General features: G+C 47.7%; 1 protein-coding gene across 1 annotated transcript in view; it reads right to left on the bottom strand.

Moving 5' to 3' along the window:
• The window catches only part of MYBPC3 (myosin binding protein C3), a 164,693-nt gene extending 153,170 nt beyond the window's left edge, over positions 1-11,523 (bottom strand). Inside the window, exons 1-2 of the mRNA XM_073658952.1 lie at positions 11,312-11,523; positions 1,505-1,600 (exon numbers count right to left, since the gene is read on the bottom strand). Of these exons, the coding sequence (XP_073515053.1) occupies positions 1,505-1,600; positions 11,312-11,336 (121 nt within the window). The 5' untranslated portion in view covers positions 11,337-11,523. The remainder of the gene's footprint in view (positions 1-1,504; positions 1,601-11,311) is intronic.
• Positions 11,524-18,700: the final 7,177 nt, after the last annotated feature.

Genomic DNA, 18,700 nt, shown 5'->3' on the forward strand with positions numbered 1-18,700 from the left:
CACAAGGCCTGCCGCATACCGGGAACACCGCACAAGGCCTGCCGCATATCGGGAACACCCCACAAGGCCTGCCGCATACCGGGAACACCCCACGAGACCTAACATATACTGGGAGGGAGCAACCAACAAGTCCCACCTCATACCGGGAACACCCCACAAGGCCGCAGTATACCAAGAAGACCCCACAAGGCCTGACATATAGCAGTTACCTCCAGAAAGCCTTGCTGTATACCAGAAACATCCCCCCAAAAGACCCGGCGTATATTAAGAACACCTTACAAGACTCGCCATATAATAGGAACACCCACACAAAATCCATTGTACACCGAGAGCACCCTACAAAACCTGCCGTATGCAGTAAGGGAACATCCAACAAGACCTACATTATACCAGGAACTTCCCCCCTCAAGACTTGCCGTAGACCAGTAACACCCACCAAGACCCGGCATATAGCAGGGACACCCTAGGAGATCTGCCATATGCTGCACTGCCATCCCAGGATTAGTGGGGTCCCATCAGTTGGACCCCAGCAATTAGCATATACCACGTACACCCCACAAGGCCTTCCGTATACCGCGAAAACCCCACAAGGCCTTCCGTATACTGCGAACACTCCACAAGGCCTTCCGTAGACCGGGAACACCCCACAAGGTCTTCCAGTATACCGGGAACACCCCACAAGGCTTTCCGCATACTGGGAACACCCCACAAGACCTGCCGCATACCGGGAACACCCCACAAGACCTGCCATATACCGGGAACACCGCACAAGGCCTGCCGCATACCGGGAACACCGCACAAGGCCTGCCATATACCGGGAACACCGCACAAGGCCTACCGCATACTGGGAACACCCCACAAGACCTGCCATATACTGGGAACACCGCACAAGGCCTGCCGCATACCGGGAACACCGCACAAGGCCTGCCGCATATCGGGAACACCCCACAAGGCCTGCCGCATACCGGGAACACCCCACGAGACCTAACATATACTGGGAGGGAGCAACCAACAAGTCCCACCTCATACCGGGAACACCCCACAAGGCCGCAGTATACCAAGAAGACCCCACAAGGCCTGACATATAGCAGTTACCTCCAGAAAGCCTTGCTGTATACCAGAAACATCCCCCCAAAAGACCCGGCGTATATTAAGAAAAACTTACAAGACTCGTCATATAATAGGAACACCCACACAAAATCCATTGTACACCGAGAGCACCCTACAAAACCTGCCGTATGCAGTAAGGGAACATCCAACAAGACCTACATTATACCAGGAACTTCCCCCCTCAAGACTTGCCGTAGACCAGTAACACCCACCAAGACCCGGCATATAGCAGGGACACCCTAGGAGATCTGCCATATGCTGCACTGCCATCCCAGGATTAGTGGGGTCCCATCAGTTGGACCCCAGCAATTAGCATGTTAGCCCCTATCCTTTGGATTACTTACAGCATCAGGACGATTCGTTTATTGTTATGACTGATCGGTGGGATATTTACCATCTGCAGGGGGCTCCTCTTTCTTTTCTTCTACGGCAGGGGCAGGGGCTGGGGCTTCTGGAGCGGGGGCCGGAGCCGGAGCTTCTTTGGCTTTTTCTACAGGTTTTTATAGAAATTTCAGTTAGTTTATTCTTCTATAAAATATAACATTTTGGCGCCTCTTACAGTGATGCCTAAACTTAATAAATCGGCATGCCATAGAACGTAATGCATCGCTAATAAATAGTATAAATCACCACTGAAATGCATAGTAAATGAAAGGTTACACTCACTCTGTTAGTGCGGACACGTTGCTTAGCGGTCAGTCATGGACATGCTGTTAGGTTTCGAAGAGGCTACAAGCAACAGGCGGGTCATCAATGACTTGGTGCTTATATGGCTCCAGTAGGTTGCCTCATTATGAGAGGTGAATATGGAGGAGTTGGAATCTCATATCACCCAATCGGTAAAGACTAAGACTCCAAGCTTCGTGCCTCTATCCACAAGACTCAGATCCATCATGATGGACAAAAACAGCACCTGACGGACCACCTTCAAGTTTCCGTCATGCCTCCAACACCGATGTGAACAGAGGTTTATCCTGAAGGTCCTGGTCTCCAATGCAAAATCTGTCTCAGCGGCCCAAGCCTACTATATTCCATTTATTATACCAGTGACATATGTGGCCGAGGCCCCTTCCGGCACCAGGACCCGAGTGTGTCACCATGTTTCTCAAAAGTTCAGTTCTTTTAAAGCTGGACCAATAGCAAAGGGGATCAACTAAGGTGATTTTTGACAATTTTTTGTTGTTGGAAGGGTCACCTAAAAATTGGCTGATCCCATGGTGTCTCAGAACTCCCTGAGATCGGCTGATTTAATGCCCAAATGAGGTTCTCTCTCCTCTCTTTACTCGCAATGCCCTTTGGTATTTGGAAATTGGCTTTCTATGCTAGACAATCCCTTTATGGTCAATTTGGTCATATATAGGGTTCCAAATTTAATCAAATTTAATAGAATATGGTCCATTTGGATCGAACTGGATACAAATCTTCCAGTTTGGAGATGCCAAAAACTAAATTGAGTCCACTATTAATTCACTATAGATAAGACCTGCATGGGAAGTTTCAGACACAACTGGAATTGCTCTTGAAGGCCAAAATTAGATCTTTTCGGAAAAATGAACATTTCCTCTAGTGAGTAAGCATGAATTGTGGAAATACCACGTAACTTAGTTCTCCCTAAGTTATAATTAGCAGGATGGTTTTCTTAACTCTTCCCACCTCTTGTACCATTTGTCTTAGTAGTAAAAGTTGCCATACACGTTACCCTGGATGAAGACATATGAGTTAAGTCATCCTATGCCTCCTTGACAGCTGCACAGGAGCTAAAGATGGGTTAGGGTCATAAAAACGCACTGAAATGTCAATTTTCTTACGATCTCTCTCAGGATAGGATTGCAGTTAAAAAAGGAAAACCGGGGATGTATATCCCCCGTAAGTCATGACTTGCAGGTTTAGAGTTCACGGACTGGGCTGTAGAAGATGCAGCTAGACACGCTCGATTTCTCGGTTATACCTCAATGTGAGATGCCATGTGAAATAAAGAAGAGGAAGTTGGAGCAGAGGAATGGTCTGCAGGTTTCTGGAAGGGTTTCTTAGCTTGTAAATGTATTAATAGCACAGAAAGTAAAAGGAATATTGTTCAAAAGAGGAACTTCAAGATTCTGATGGAGCAAGCAACTTGATATGTTCAATTCCTGTCGAAAAAAAAAAAAAATATTGACCTCTTCTTTTTTTTCCCGTTTGTCATCCCCTTTACTGAATCCATCTTTTCTAACACTTCAAAAGAACTTTTTTTCTTTAGCTTTTTTTTTTCACCTTTAAAGGAGTTGTTTATATTGCTTTCTTTTTTTTATCTAATATATTTATGCAAAGTTTTTACAAGAAATTTGCCCAGCAGAGGTTTCAACTTGATGACACAGTAGGTACTTGCGACACACGAAGATGGACAATATCTGCAAGTATCTTGAGATTTTTGGTCATTTCGAAATACAAAATCCTGATGAATTATTAAACTCTTAGTCAAATTGCGGTGCTTTGTAGTCGCATAGATACACTGGCGGACACAGACAGAAAAGGGCCCCTGTGCAATAACAATATATGGGCCCTCTGCAGCCCAAGAGCTCCTAAAATGCAAAACTGCACCTGCTTTGTAGGTATAAATGGGCCCCTTACCTCTTGGGCCCCTGTGCATTGGTTGCACCAATGATATATCCGCCCCTGCATAGATACTCCTAAATGTGGGCAGAAGATGGATGCGCACACAATCAAATAGTTATCACTGGGCTTCTTCAAATGGCATATCCACATGATATGCCTTAAGTGTCTGACAAATGTGGGTTTGATATCTGGGACCTTCTTCTGTCTCATGAATAGGGTCATTTGGGGATGAAGAGCAAACATTTGTGTCTCTCTTTATTCATTTTTATGGGTATTTCAAAAATTGCAAGAAAGCAACCTGTGGATCTGCCATAAACGTACAAGATAGGAGGACCTCTTGAAAGTGTTAGACGGAGGCATAAGTCAAAGCTCCTGGGCCCCAATTTACAATATGTAGCCGAGCACACAACTACTGTAGGATCTGTAATGTACAATCCTGGCCTCCGCCCATTAGACAGATTGATGTTTTGGGCCATCATAGGTTTCACAGCTCTGGTACAAGGACCATCGCATTCATATTCCTGGTACGGATGCACACTATAGCAAGACTGGAAGCTGTCGAAAGTAAGGAATTTGAATGGTGGGATTTCCACTAATACTAAGAAGAGAGGTCCCATCTTCCCAGTACTTTAGTGAATGTGTGGCGCCCCTGAGGGTTCAGTCGCCACAGAGGTACTGCACCTCACCCAAAGGTGTGGTGTCTCCCTTCTCTCAGGTAAGATGGGAGTGCTGCCTGGAACCCCAAACACCTGCATCCAACACTACACCGCTCCAGACCAGCTGGAGGGGCAAGATGCAATTTATGTTTCTGCTGAGCCCTAACCCTGGCTGGAGTGGGGGGGAACCCAAAGGTAGGGGGAACCAGTAGTGGTTGTGGGTGGAGGAAGTAGTTAGAGGGAACACGTTAGTACGAGTATAAATAGGGAAGCCGTCTTAGGGTGGCAGTTCAGATCTGTAGTAGTGTGAGTTCTAGGGAGCTGTTCAGAAGAACAGCTAGGGACTGTTCGGAGGAACGGTTTGGGAGCAGAGTCTCATTAGGAGATCTGCTCCACAGTTAGGGCCTGGTCTGGAGGCCCCGGAGGGGAGCAGGGAGTAGGCTCCGTTCTACAGAAAGGATCCCAGGGGGAACGGCGTATGCAGGATGGCACCCGTACTCCCCTCATCTGTCAGAAGACGGGGGATTGCTGCGGCATTCTAATCCCCCAGGAGGGTCAAGTAGGTCCTGGATCCGACGTACTGGAAGGACTTCAGAGTACCCGAGCGAGATTGAGAGTGGGCAGCGCAGAGCAGGAGGGAGAAGGACCAGAGTAAAGACTGTCAAAATAGGAACACGAGAAATTGGGGTTCTGCCAGGTATTCCCAAGCTGTCTGAGGAAGGACTGAACCCCTGCCTGGTGAACGCAGCGCGATGAGGGAGGCCTTTACCTGTAAACTGCACCAGTGAAGTGTCTAAAGAACTGTGAGTAAAATCTTGGATGACTGCACTGCACTGCCTCCGTCCATTCTTCATCGGCACTATCGTTCCCCCTGCACTACAACGCCCAGTGCGACCCACTCTCTACAACAACACTGCCCTGAGGCCTGCTCCACCTGTGGGGAGCCGTCCCATCTCAAGCTGCCCAAACATCGGCCTCAGAGGACTGTAGCAGCGCTGGTAATCATCACCAGGTACCACAGGTGGCGTCACGAATTTTCCCAAATCCCCATATATATAATATCCCCCTTTTTGAGTGACCGCCCTGGGCCATGGGCCGGGCCAGCCACCGTGATATCCCCCGGCTATCAGAGGCCCGGCTGCCGAGTACCCCACAGCCCTGGGGGCGCGTCAAATGCAAGATATACAATTTGTGGTTTCTTCTATCATCACTGGGTTACATCAGTGTGAGATGTCTAATGTATTCACAACCTAGGGAAAGTTAAGGTTCATCAAGTGAAAGTCAGGTTCTAGAACTACAGAAGATGCATCTATTGGAAAGCCACCATATGGTTTATCACAAGAGTGCTGACATTATTAAGAAAATCTGAAGACCCCGAGGACAAGCTGAAATGAGAGGATAGGACAACTGCTTCTGTCCTGATCATGAAGTGCCATAATATCACACGTCTTAATTGGGTCAGGTTCCTGGAATTCTCAGCTATCAGCTTACTTTCTTGACTTTTGGTCCAGAAGTTATGTCAGGATCATTAATAAAATAATATTACTAATGCCTCAATTAAGAGGTTGTATACTGATGGGCAAAAAAAGAAGCCAGGAGGAACTTGTTATTTTAGGTCCCTCTGACTGTATAATACTATGGGTACACTATATAAAATGCTCCTCATCAATACTGTTCCCAGCAGTTCCCAGAGAGCCAACCTCAAAGTAACTCTGAAAAAACAACAACCACCTTCTAGTCCCCATAGTGCCATCATTTGGAATCAGAATACATGTTTCCATCAATTCCACTCTTCTGCATTGACCTCCTCCACCATAGTTAGTAGATAAGATGGTACATGTGTGTAGGGTGACGCTTCCTCTTGCTATATTGGAGGCGATTGGTGAAGACGATACCTTTACAATAGTGCGTGAGTCTTGAATGAATTCCAAATTAGCAATTGTGCCCCCAAAGTGACCCTATTCTGCAGTTCATAAGGTGAAAAACTCTGTGATTAGAAGAAAAATTTGTAACATCAAACTTTAAGAATTAAAAAACAAGGAAGATAAAAAAAAATCAAACTAATCCTAAGTTGCCTACATGGTAGATCTCGCTCTGCTTATTACATAACATTCTAATATATCGAAATCGTGTACAATGAGAACCATCGGAATGGAAGAGGATTGTGTCGTTCCTACCTGGTTCCTTGACTTTGAGTTCGAACTTCACCTTCGAAGTCCCGGCGATAATGGCGTAGACGACTTCATCCTCAGCACTAGCACTGCAGATGGTCAGTGAGTGACTTTTGCCATCGGCCTTGATGATGTACTTGTCACTAGCGGCGATGTCTACATTATTTTTCTGCCACCTCACCTTAAGACCAGCTTTCTCTATCTCGGCATCAAAGGTAATGGAATCTCCTACCACAACCTCTGAAGATTTTGGCTTCTTGGTAAAAGCTGTGCAACAAAATTGAGCAAAAAGTAGTACAGTAATACTCTGGAAGCATACAATAATCTATCGTTGAGAGAAAGACCTCGGGAACCCTTTGGAAGTATCATGAATGTGCTTATCTTCATCTTGTCATACAAGATGGCCATCAAACATTAGGAAAACTGAGATCTCCAAGTATGGTGTGGGCCCACCCGTATATTACAATAAAGAATCACAAGAATTTTTCTCCGTGTCCTATACACAAGGTTATACATATTTTAGAGGCAAACCATGTGGCTTCATTAGGGTCTTCGGAAAAAGGGAGCTCGGCCATTATTGTATCCCATTCCTATTGATTGGTTAGAACTTGTGCAGAACCCTCCTCTGTACCAACATGTACCAGCCTCAATCAACTCTCTATCAAGGAGATGTATTTGGAATTGGTTCAACGGTCAAAAAACACCCAACGCAACGTTATAACGGGTGACCTATTTGATCTTTATTATGGGGTCTCCTCTCTCCTATGAACACCCCTGCTCATACACAGAGCAGAATGGCAGCTAAATGTACCCTTTAGACATGTGGACCACCAGTCCATTCCTCCGTTCTTTTGATTGGTGAGACCCCCAGCAGTCTGTTGTCAGTTGATAAGTGTCGATTATGCTTAGGCCCCTTTTACACCCAACCAATAGGTAGTCAAATAAAGTTTGGGGATGTTTGTAAGGGAAAAAAAACCTCACAGATCCACAAAGCAAAAAGGAGAAATGCAAAAAGGCCTAAGAGTAGATGCACAATTTTTAAGGATTGAAATGGTTACGAAAATGGCATAGAAGCTGATGGGAACTGACTTGAAATAATAGTAATTTCCCACTTTGCCAATCCTTAGGAAATACATTATGTAAAATAAAAGAGCAGACATTGTGGCGCTGCCATTGTTGGACCCTATGGAATGAGAGTAATTGATACCAGAAGTGATTCCTATATCAAATATTAAATCTGGTTATTATAATAGCTTTATTATGTTGTGTGAATGTAACGCGTTTCGGAGCTTTAGATTACGTTCATTTGATCGTAGAATAAAACTACCTGTAAAACCTGGGTGTTTTGGGATATCTAAGTATGTACTGATATCCACAGTACAGGTACGGAGACTGAAGAAAAATACTGGGCCAGCCCAAAATGCGTTGCTTTCACATCTCATAGTCAAATTTAACAACTGGAACTTATATTTCAATATGATCTGGATACACATTGCAGGATATGTGTCATTCATGGAGATTAGATCATAAACCGACCCTGTACGTTCTCCTGCGTGGCGGAGGGTGAAGTCGTGTGGGTATCCTATGTCATCTCATGGCCTCACCAGAGGCTGGATAGTGTAAAAATTGCAAAAATCAAGTCCTGACCTCTGACCCGTAGACATTCACCGGCATGACCCTAGGAAAGATTGTCGAAAATGATCCTAGTATTAACTCAAGAGGTCCCTGCTGGTTTCTGCTACCTTTCAGCAGTGAACATCAGTCCAATGACCACTGCAGCCAATCACTGGTCTTAGCAGGGATGCTTGCACGTACGGCATTTGACCTCCGAGGCCAATGATTGGCTGCAGCAGTCCCATGAAGATGTTTGGCACCTAATTGTTTTGAGCAGAGACTTGAGAGGTGTCCACTGGAGTGGTGTTTTTTTTTTTAATCGAAGGTATTCCCTTGAATTTTTCTAAATCCTGGAAACACCCTTTAAGATGGTATTAATAAGTCACCCTTTCCCCCCATTGATCAGTTTGCAGTATTATCTATCTCTGACATTTTTTTTTTTTACAGATTTTAATAACAGAAAGATTTTAGCTTCGGTCTTGGCCAAAAAGGAGATTTCTAATTTTCTAAAGGTAAAGGTTCACAAACTTTTTTTTTAACCAATGACCTTGATAATTTGAGCCAACACGAGTTTGTTACAGTATATAATGGTCATTTTGTTGACTTCGATGAAGATGAGATCACTTAGAATGATCCAGATCTTTCCGCAGGGTTCACATACTTTCTGTTCCCAGCTGTATGTGTCTGTATGTAAAACACTTGTTCAGAAGAAACTTTGATTTTTTTTTCTGCATTGTGACTACTGTAAATGTCAGGAAAAAAGAAAGAAAGAAATGTTTTATCCAAAATACTTAGTTCTGCTTTTAGTTTGAGGTTGCAACTGTTAACTTTTCATGAGACTTTTATTATACGATCCAACGACATTGCATGACAACCTCTCTTAATTGGAGAAAACTAAAAGGTTGTCACAATCCCACCCCATCATTGAACTGCAATATGATCTGGTCTACTGGCCTGCCTTCCAATTATAGGTCCATGCATACGGCACTGCCACATGTGAAAACCCAGCAGGGCTACACATGGGATCTGTATGGGGTCTGTATTAATCACCTGTCGACACTTCATCTGCCTTCATATGATGCCTCGGACCATATACTCCCCTAAAGTCATCTGAAGTTACCTTATGTGCAAAGCTGAATGCTAAAGAGACATTATCAATTCCAAAAATTAGAAATAAAAATTATCATTTCTTGGCGTTTATGAGCCAAGTCAAGGGTGGACTGACCATTCATGCACTAAAGAAGTGACCGAGGAGCCATGGCCAAAATAGATCCATAGACTGTCAGTCAAATGTGATGTTCAATAAAGTTTAAAATTGACCCAAAAATTCCCATAAGTTTAATTAAATAATTATGCCAAAGGATAGGGTATAACTTGTTGATCACTGGGGGTCTGAGCTCTGGAACCACAGCAATCCCTAGATAGGGGATCTGGAACCCTGAGAATGGGGCTTTTCTGCCCTATCTTGAATGGAGCAGAGGTGCGCATGCTTGAGCTCCGATCCATTCATTGTATGCGGACATTGCTGAGCCCCATAGACAATGGCCAAGCATACACACCTCCGCGCCATTCAGAATGCGGCCGCAGAGCTCTGTTCTCAGGATTCCAGAGCCGCTACCTCCAGATGGTCCATGCAGTTAGACACCAGCAATCAGCAAATTATCCTCTAACATATGGATAAGGGATAATTTGATTTTTGGGGGGACTTACCCCTTAATGCTCATATCATAAATGACATTCATTGATTGTTACATCTATAGTATAAATCTGACCTCTAATGCTCAGGAGCCCAGATTCATGTTTGCCCCTTGGCTGAATACTGGGGGTAAACCTTGAAATGACGTCTCGGTGCATATGGTCGTATTACAGCTCTGTGCGTGAGCTGTACATTTAGTGACAAGGACAAAATCAGATCCCCGTCCTGGAACATCATGAAAGCTTTTCCCAAGGACTGATTGTATTCCAACCTGTCCTAAATGTTATGCTCCGGCATCGAGCTGTAATAAAAGCCCAATATACACACCTATCAAGTCTATTTAGATCATATTTTTCATATTTGGTTCCTGCTTCTAAAACCAAAATCAACTAAAAATAATCCATATTTGACTGACAAATAATTAAAATGCAACCTGTCCCATAACCAATACGACCTGAACCAATTACACATGAAGAATACAACATATTACCAGCACACAAAAAAATAGTTCTCTAGTTGACAATTAAATAATTTCATGGTTGACAGGGACTAGAGAAATACATTTCCAATCTTAATGGGTTAAATTAGAAGCCAAATTATAACTACCTAAAAACAGTATAAAAAATGCCCCCCAAAATTGGTTAACAAGCCATTTACACCAGTCTCATGGCTTCTGTTCATACCTGGGACTGCTGTGATGATCAGTAATATATCTAATGAATTATGATGGGAACTGTCAACTATGGGGTCTATTAGGTGCCCATTGGGGTACCACTATTCTTGTCATCAAATATAGAACACCTGATAAAAATTGAAAAGCGCTAATTTTATCAGAGCCAAAGTCATTACAAAAGTCAACCAGAAGAAAGTTACCACTGACAAATATCAATATAAATTCATGTTGAATCCTACGTGGGTCTGTTAAAGAAGCATGAATGGTTGTAAATGTGCCATACTAACCACCAAGTTTTAGAACATAAAGGCTCTGATCCATGTTTTCAGTAGTGCCACCTCTTTGTTTCAAGTTTTATGTGTCTATAGTAACCACATTTTTACAACTCTGATAATTCTATTTCTTGGACAACGGTAAAAATTTCTACAAAAAATTGTGCTCAAATCTTATTTTCTTTCAACGGTCCTCATAGCATTCCAAATCTTAGCATTCAACTTAAAGTTTAGTGATGACTGACTGCTCAGAATAACATGCTAATTACAATCTAGTCGGTCCGTATATATGTTTTATTTATACGTGAGAGATAAATGAGAGGAGCCCAAGCCCTGGCATTCCTGTTAACCTAGAAAGTCATATCAAGGTCACTCATCCCACCACAGTCCGGACTCCAATGTCCAATTCAATCTGCATCCTCAAAAGCCAAGATGCGTTGACTTCCCGTGCATTATATCCCATGCATTGCATCTACATGCGCTCCCCCCCATTGCCGCATGGTCGCCCCACCACGAGTCCCATGTACCTGTTTTCTTAACAGGCTCAGGCATCCCGACTCAACCTGGGAAAAAAAACTAAAGTCCCACAAGAAGTTTGCAAGCTGCAGCAGAACTTATCCAGTTTGCGGTCACGACTGGTATGAAGCTGCTGGATTTTACAGACCCCCTTAAAAAAGTAAGATAAGGAGAAAGCGTCTCCACCCCCCGACACTCGGTCCTGTTGTCACACAGTGCTGTCACCTTCCAGGCAGCAGACCTCACTTGACAGGACATATCAGCTGGGATATATATAGATGAGCTGCCAGTGCCTTGTTGTTTGCCCAATGATCCTGGGGTTTTCATACAGTTTTGAAGTCTATGCCAGACGAGCCTCTTGCCAGGCTGGGCAGGTAGCACATATCTTGCCCATGGCACTACGAGCTCTATCGCTGCCCTCTATGAGCAGTATCACCAGTGGACTCGCTGAAAGCTCCTGTCGTTTGCAGGTGACCTTGTATACATACACGGCCTATAGAGACATTTCAACATCGGCTGCGCCAGAGACAGAAATAGTAAAAGTCCCAAGTGCTGCCATATTCTCTTCTAGTTATACATGTTTAATGTAATGCGAACAACCAAAGAGTTAAATGAGTTGTCCAGGACCTTTTTCAATTGCTCCAAAGTATTTAGCATGTGCTCATAAGTGTTTTTGTAATTACCTTTGGTAGTCTTTTTTTGCCTGCGAGCGGCGCTATCGCTGGCCGCTCACAGGCATCACGTGACCCCCGGCGGCAGCCCGCTTTTTCTTCCACTGAGGTCACGTCAAGTGAGGCGTGACATCAGTGGCGCGGTCCCCGCATTGGATGCCGGGCTGTGGGCGGGGGAATGAGGAGAGGGAGAGCGTGCGGTGGATGCTGGGTGTGATGCGCGGTGTAAACCACCCACAGTCCATCACTCACCGTGGACCGCAGCACTGAGTCACGCCAGGCTGCAGCCCGGAACTTGCCGTGACATCAGCGGATGTCAGAGCCAGCTGCAGCCGGGGGTCATGTGATGCCTGTGAGCGACCAGCGATTCCGTCGATTTTGTCGTGACGCCACCTGTGGTGTCTGGTGAGGATCACTAGCGCTGCGACAGTCCTCTGAGGCAGGTGTTAGGGCAGCTTGAGATGGAACGGCTCCCCACAGGTGGAGCAGGCCTCAGGGCAGTGTAGATGAATGGAGGTGCGCTGGGCGTTGTAGTGCAGGGAGGGAAATGGCACCGGCGAAAGAAAGGAGCGGAGGCAGCTCAGTGCAGTCATCCAAGATTTACTCACAGTTCTTAGACAGTCCACAGGTGCACTGTACTGGTGCAAGCCTCCTGCGTCGCACTGCGTTCACCGGGCAGGGGTTCAGTCCTTCCTCAGGGAGCTCAGGTGTACCTGGCAGAGCCCCACTTTCTTATGTACCTCTCTAGACCAACTTCACGCTGGGTCTTACTCCCTCCTGCCCTGCGCTTCCCACTGTGAATCCTGTTCGGGTGCTGCGAGGTCCCCCCTGTCCGTCAGAGTTGCACAGACCTGCTTGACCTTACTTGGATTGGAGCAGGGGTTTGGCTTCTGGCTATAGAAGTCAGAAGCCTCCGGTTTTTCCAGCCAAGGCTTGAAGCTGCACGGTCCCCTTCTTGCGGCCTAGATCCTCCTGACACTTGGCAGGTTCGGGGTGTACGGGTGCCGCCTGCACTCACCGTACTCCCCTAGGATCCCTTCTGCAGAACAGAGCTTACTCCCTGCTCCCCTCCTGGGCCTCACTCCTGGGCCCTTGTAATGGAGCAGTGCTCCTACAGAGACTCTGCTCCCAGACTGTTCCTCCGAACCACACTCTCACTACTCCTGCTGTTAAGATGTCTACCTTTTATATCTACTGTATGAGTGCTCCCATAAACTACTTCCTCCACCCACACCCACTACTGGTTCCCTCTACCTTTGGGTTCCCCCCACCCCAGCCAGGGTCAGAGCTCAGCAGAAAACTACATTGCGTCTTGCCCCTCCTGCTGGCCTGGAGCAGTGTAGTGTTGGATGTAGGTGTTGGGGTTCCGTGCAGCACTCCCTCCTTACCTGAGAGAAGGGAGACACCACACCTCTGGGTGAGGTGCAGTACCTCTGTGGCGACTGAACCCTCAGGGGCACCACATTCCACCCCGGTAAAACACAGCACGTCCGCGGGCTGGAACAAAGCAAAACATGGCATAAATGACATGCAAATTTTTAAGATGCATCCGCATATAAGATTATAAACACAACATTTCTTCCCTTTTTGGGAGGCACATCATTTTAAACGTTACATTATAAAATACTCTTTGTATAAAACATTTTTCAAGAAAGTTCCTGCACCAGGGTGCAACAGCAGCAGAATGAGGGACCGGTCCGCAAACCCTCAACGTAGGCCTTGGGCATGGCTGCAGGGCATAGATGATCCAATCCTGGACCTCGTCTTCCGCCACGCCAAACGGGTTTTTGTTCTGAGGTAATGGTCGTTACTTATAAAACCAATAGGGTGCACTTTAAGAAGTGCTAAACTATTTATAATGGAAAGTTTTTTAGGGAGATCACTGTCCTCTTCCCTACTGTCTCTATACCCTTACGGGTATCTAAGAAAACACACTATAAGAACAACATGTTCAATACTGCAATACTGCACCTGGACGGGTGACTATATACATTTATGTTTAGTCCCAATACTACGCCTAGTACTGGGGACCCCTCCTGGGGTATTCCTCATTTTTCCTTGACCCGGCCGGGTCACGAGAGACTTCCTGCAGCGGTGCGTCCTTGTTGGCATGGTACACATGCAGGGCATACCAGCCACGTTCACCATGGTGCCGGGTGAACGTAACATGGTCTCCCGGATACAGGTTCCGGTCGGGATGGCCTTCTTCCAACTCGGGCTCCACATCCCGCCGGTTAACGAATATGTCCCTGTTAAATTCGGGACTGCGGATGAAGCCCCACCCAGCCTTTAAATTAAATTTAACAATGAGGCCTTCCTCTCGGGAGCTGGGGTGGGCTGTCTCCGCCTGGCGTACTTGCACCTTGGCGGCCTTGTCACGGGCCTCCAGGCATTCACTGCGCGCTTCCCGCACGCGTCGCTCCCTTTCCAATTGCCGGAGCTCCCGCCTGCAGAACTCTTTCCTCTGCTGGGCGGCGGCCTCGGTTTCTTGGGAGAACCCCATCAGGTCCCCCTCCCCGGTTGTCCCAGCATAACTCTTCTCCGCCGGGGCTGGCAACCGGGGGCGCTGGTATTGGAAGGAGCGGGCACGGCTGCTGGTCCTCAAAGCGGGCGGACCAGTCAAAGACCGGGGCGCCGTAGAGCCACTCTAGTGCCGGAGGTGGAGGTGGCTTGAGCGCTCCCAGCAGTAGGCCCGCAGCTTCAGCGCCCGGGATCTGAGGTTCCGGAAGGACACTGTATAAGCGTTCCTCCGGTGCTGCGCTCGGAGGTGGTGGTTCCGGGAAGGCTCTAGGTGGGAGGTTCTGTGGTTCCGCGCCCGGGGGTGGAGGTTACGGGCTGCACAACGGTTTTGGCCAGGGCGTGACAGCATACGGCAAGGGCTGGGGGAAGAGGCCCAGGAGCAGGTCGGCGCTGGCAGCGCCCGGGGCTGGGGATTCTCTCCTACCTGCTCCTGTACTCCATACGGCCTCCTGGTTCTTCACGAGCTCCATCGGGGCTGGTGGGCGGCTGCTGGCATCCGGTTTCACTTTCCGTCGTGCCGCTAACTTTTCCAGCAGCTCGCTTTTCCATCGGGCAACCGCTGCCTGCTGGGCTCGCTCCACCTGCTGGCCCAGCTCGAGGACCTCGCTCTCGAGGAACTCCACGTCCTTCGGGGACAACTTCTCTATATCTCCCTCCATAGTGAGGGGGGTGACTTGGTGCTGCGGCAGGCCAGAGGCGGAGGCTGGACTCTTGCTTCCTTCCATCCTGGCTGCCGGGTGCGGACTGGCTAGACGGGTTGAGACCACACCCTGTCTCCATTCTTTTTCTCCTCCTCCTCTTTTGGGGGCGGTGCCATGGCAATTTGCTGTCGGTCACTCCCCGTGACGGCCTTCCTGCCTTGACGGACAAATCTATGCGGACAGTCACTGTTGCAAGGGGCAGGGTACACTTTTGGCGCCATTCTGGGACCCGGCCCACGATGGGAGGTTCCATGTTGTTGTCTTTGATCACGCACATAATGGCGCCCGTTCTTCTGGGGCGGGCGCCACATTCAATGTAGTAAAACAGTCCTTAGGCACACAATACCCGCTGATAACGAGCTGATCATGAATCCTGTTTGTGACGCCAGAAGATGACGCGCCCCAGGGCCGTGGGGTACTCGGCAGCCGGGCCTCCGGTCGCCAGGGGATATCACGGTGGCTGGCTCGGTCCGTGGCCCAGGGCAGTCACCCAAAAAGTGGAGAATATCTATAGGGGATTTGTCGTGACGCCACCTGTGGTGTCTGGTGAGGATCACTAGCGCTGCGACAGTCCTCTGAGGCAGGTGTTAGGGCAGCTTGAGATGGAACGGCTCCCCACAGGTGGAGCAGGCCTCAGGGCAGTGTAGATGAATGGAGGTGCGCTGGGCGTTGTAGTGCAGGGAGGGAAATGGCACCGGCGAAAGAAAGGAGCGGAGGCAACTCAGTGCAGTCATCCAAGATTTACTCACAATTCTTAGACAGTCCACAGGTGCACTGTACTGGTGCAAGCCTCCCGCGTCGCACTGCGTTTACCGGGCAGGGGTTCAGTCCTTCCTCAGGCAGCTCGGGTGTACCTGGCAGAACCCCACTTTCTTATGTACCTCTCTAGACCGACTTCACGCTGGGTCTTACTCCCTCCTGCCCTGCGCTTCCCACTGTGAATCCTGTTCGGGTGCTGCGAGGTCCCCCCTGTCCGTCGGAGTTGCACAGACCTGCTTGACCTTACTTGGATTGGAGCGGGGGTTTGGCTTCTGGCTATAGAAGTCAGAAGCCTCCGGTTTTTCCAGCCTCGGCTTGAAGCTGCACGACTGGACCAGGGGCCGGTCCCCTTCTTGCGGCCTAGATCCTCCTGACACTTGGCAGGTTCGGGGTGTACGGGTGCCGCCTGCACTCGCCGTACTCCCGTAGGATCCCTTCTACTGAACAGAGCTTACTCCCTGCTCCCCTCCTGGGCCTCAGTCCTGGGCCCTTGTAGTGGAGCAGAGCTCCTACAGAGACTCTGCTCCCAGACTGTTCCTCTGAACCACACTCTCACTACTCCTGCTGTTAAGATGTCTACCTTTTATATCTACTGTATGAGTGCTCCCATAAACTACTTCCTCCACCCACACCCACTACTGGTTCCCCATACCTTTGGGTTCCCCCTACCCCAGCCAGGGTCAGAGCTCAGCAGAAAACTACATTGCGTCTTGCCCCTCCTGCTGGCCTGGGGTAGTGTAATGTTGGATGTAGGTGTTGGGGTTCCATGCAGCACTCCCTCCTTACCTGAGAGAAGGGAGACACCACACCTCTGGGTGAGGAGCAGTACCTCTGTGGCGACCGAACCCTCAGGGGCGCCACATATACACATATATAGACACACTATGCCCCTCAGTATATACATATATATAGACACACTATGCCCCTCAGTATATACGTGTCCACACTCTGCACCTCAGTATATACACATATATAGACACACTATGCCCCTCAGTATATACATATGTGGCACCCCTGAGGGTTCAGTCGCCACAGAGGTACTGCACCTCACCCAGAGGTGTGGTGTCTCCCTTCTCTCAGGTAAGGAGGGAGTGCTGCACGGAACCCCAACACCTGCATCCAACACTACACTACCCCAGGCCACGAACTTTCTAAAAATAACCTCTTTTTGCACAGACCGCCCTGGATCACGGACCGGGCCAGCCACTGTGATATTCCCCGCCAACCGGCAGCCGGGCCTCTGAGTACCCCACGGCCCTGGGGGCGCGTCACATATATATAGCCACACTATGCCCCTCAGTATATACACATATATAGACACACTATGCCCCTCAGTATATACATATATATAGACACACTATGTCCCTCAGTATATACATATACACTGTGTTGCAAATTATTATGGAAAAAGTGTTTAGGAGTGATAAGGGAAGAATTTGTTTGTTTGTCAGTTAAACTCATTGATGGTGATGTGTGTCAGGGCTCTTTATATCACTGTAAGCAATTGCAGACACCTGTGCTAATTAGTTTGGTAGGTGTGTCCAATGAAAGGCAAGACTGCTTAAGAAGGCTGTCCCACATTATTAAGCAGCCTACATTTTCTGCCAAAATGGGAAAGAAAAAGGATGTGTCGGCTGCTGAGAAGCAACAAATTTTGGAGTGTTTAGGTCAAGGCATGACTACAATCAACATTGCCAAGACACTTCATCCTGATCATCGCACAATCAAGAAGTATGTAGCTGATTCACAGTACACACGTGTGCGTGCTGATAAGGGAAAATTGAAGACTCTTTCCTACAGGCAATTACGTCAGGTTATAAGAGCAGCGGCAAAAAAGCCTTGTCATAGCAGCAGACAAGTTTTTGAAGCTGCTGGTGCCTCCAACGTCCCCCGAACAACAAGATGCAGGGTCCTTCAGAGGTTTGCAGCTGTGCGTAAGCCATCCTGTCGACCTCCTCTATCCACTGCACACAAGCAGAAACGGCTCCAGTGGGCCAAACAATACATGAAGACTGACTTCAAAACTGTTTTGTTCACCGATGAGTGCCGTGCAACGCTCGATGGTCCAGATGGATGGAGTGGAGGATGGCTGGTTGATGGACACCTCATGCAAACACGGCTACGGCGCCAACAAGGAGGAGGTGGAGTAATGTTTAGGGCTGGAATCATGGGGACAGAGATTGTCGGCCCCTTGTAGGATCCCTGAAGGGGTAAAGATGAACTCCATAATGTATGTGGAGTTTCTCAAACAGCACTTCCTGCCATGGTTCAAGAAGAAGAACCGTGCATTCCGCAGCAAGATCATTTTCATGCATGATAATGCACCGTCTCATGCTGCACATAACACATCTGCATCTCTGGCTGCTATGGGCATAAAAGGGGACAAACTTATGGTGTGGCCCCCATGCTCCCCTGACCTCAACCCCATTGAGAACCTCTGGAGCATCATCAAAAGGAGTGTCTATGATGGCGGGAGGCAGTTCACATCTAAGCAACAGCTCTGGGAGGGTATTCTGTCCTCATGCAAAACAATTAAAGCAGAAACCATCCAAAACCTGACAAATTCAATGGACGAGAGAGTTCAGAAGCTCCTTTCCAACAAGCGGTCCTATGTGCAAATGTAACATCACCTAGAATAAAGTTTTGAGTTGATTTCAGTGTGTAATAACCTGCTAATGCTTATAATTTCAAAAATGACCATTTTTTTGTTCTTTATTAAAATGAAAAGGTTGAAAACTCTGCTGTGCAT

The sequence above is a fragment of the Phyllobates terribilis genome, unplaced genomic scaffold (genome assembly GCF_046119375.1).
Source record: "Phyllobates terribilis strain yellow unplaced genomic scaffold, ASM4611937v1 Scaffold_13__5_contigs__length_258822181, whole genome shotgun sequence".
In the NCBI taxonomy this organism is placed as follows: Eukaryota; Metazoa; Chordata; class Amphibia; order Anura; family Dendrobatidae; genus Phyllobates; species Phyllobates terribilis.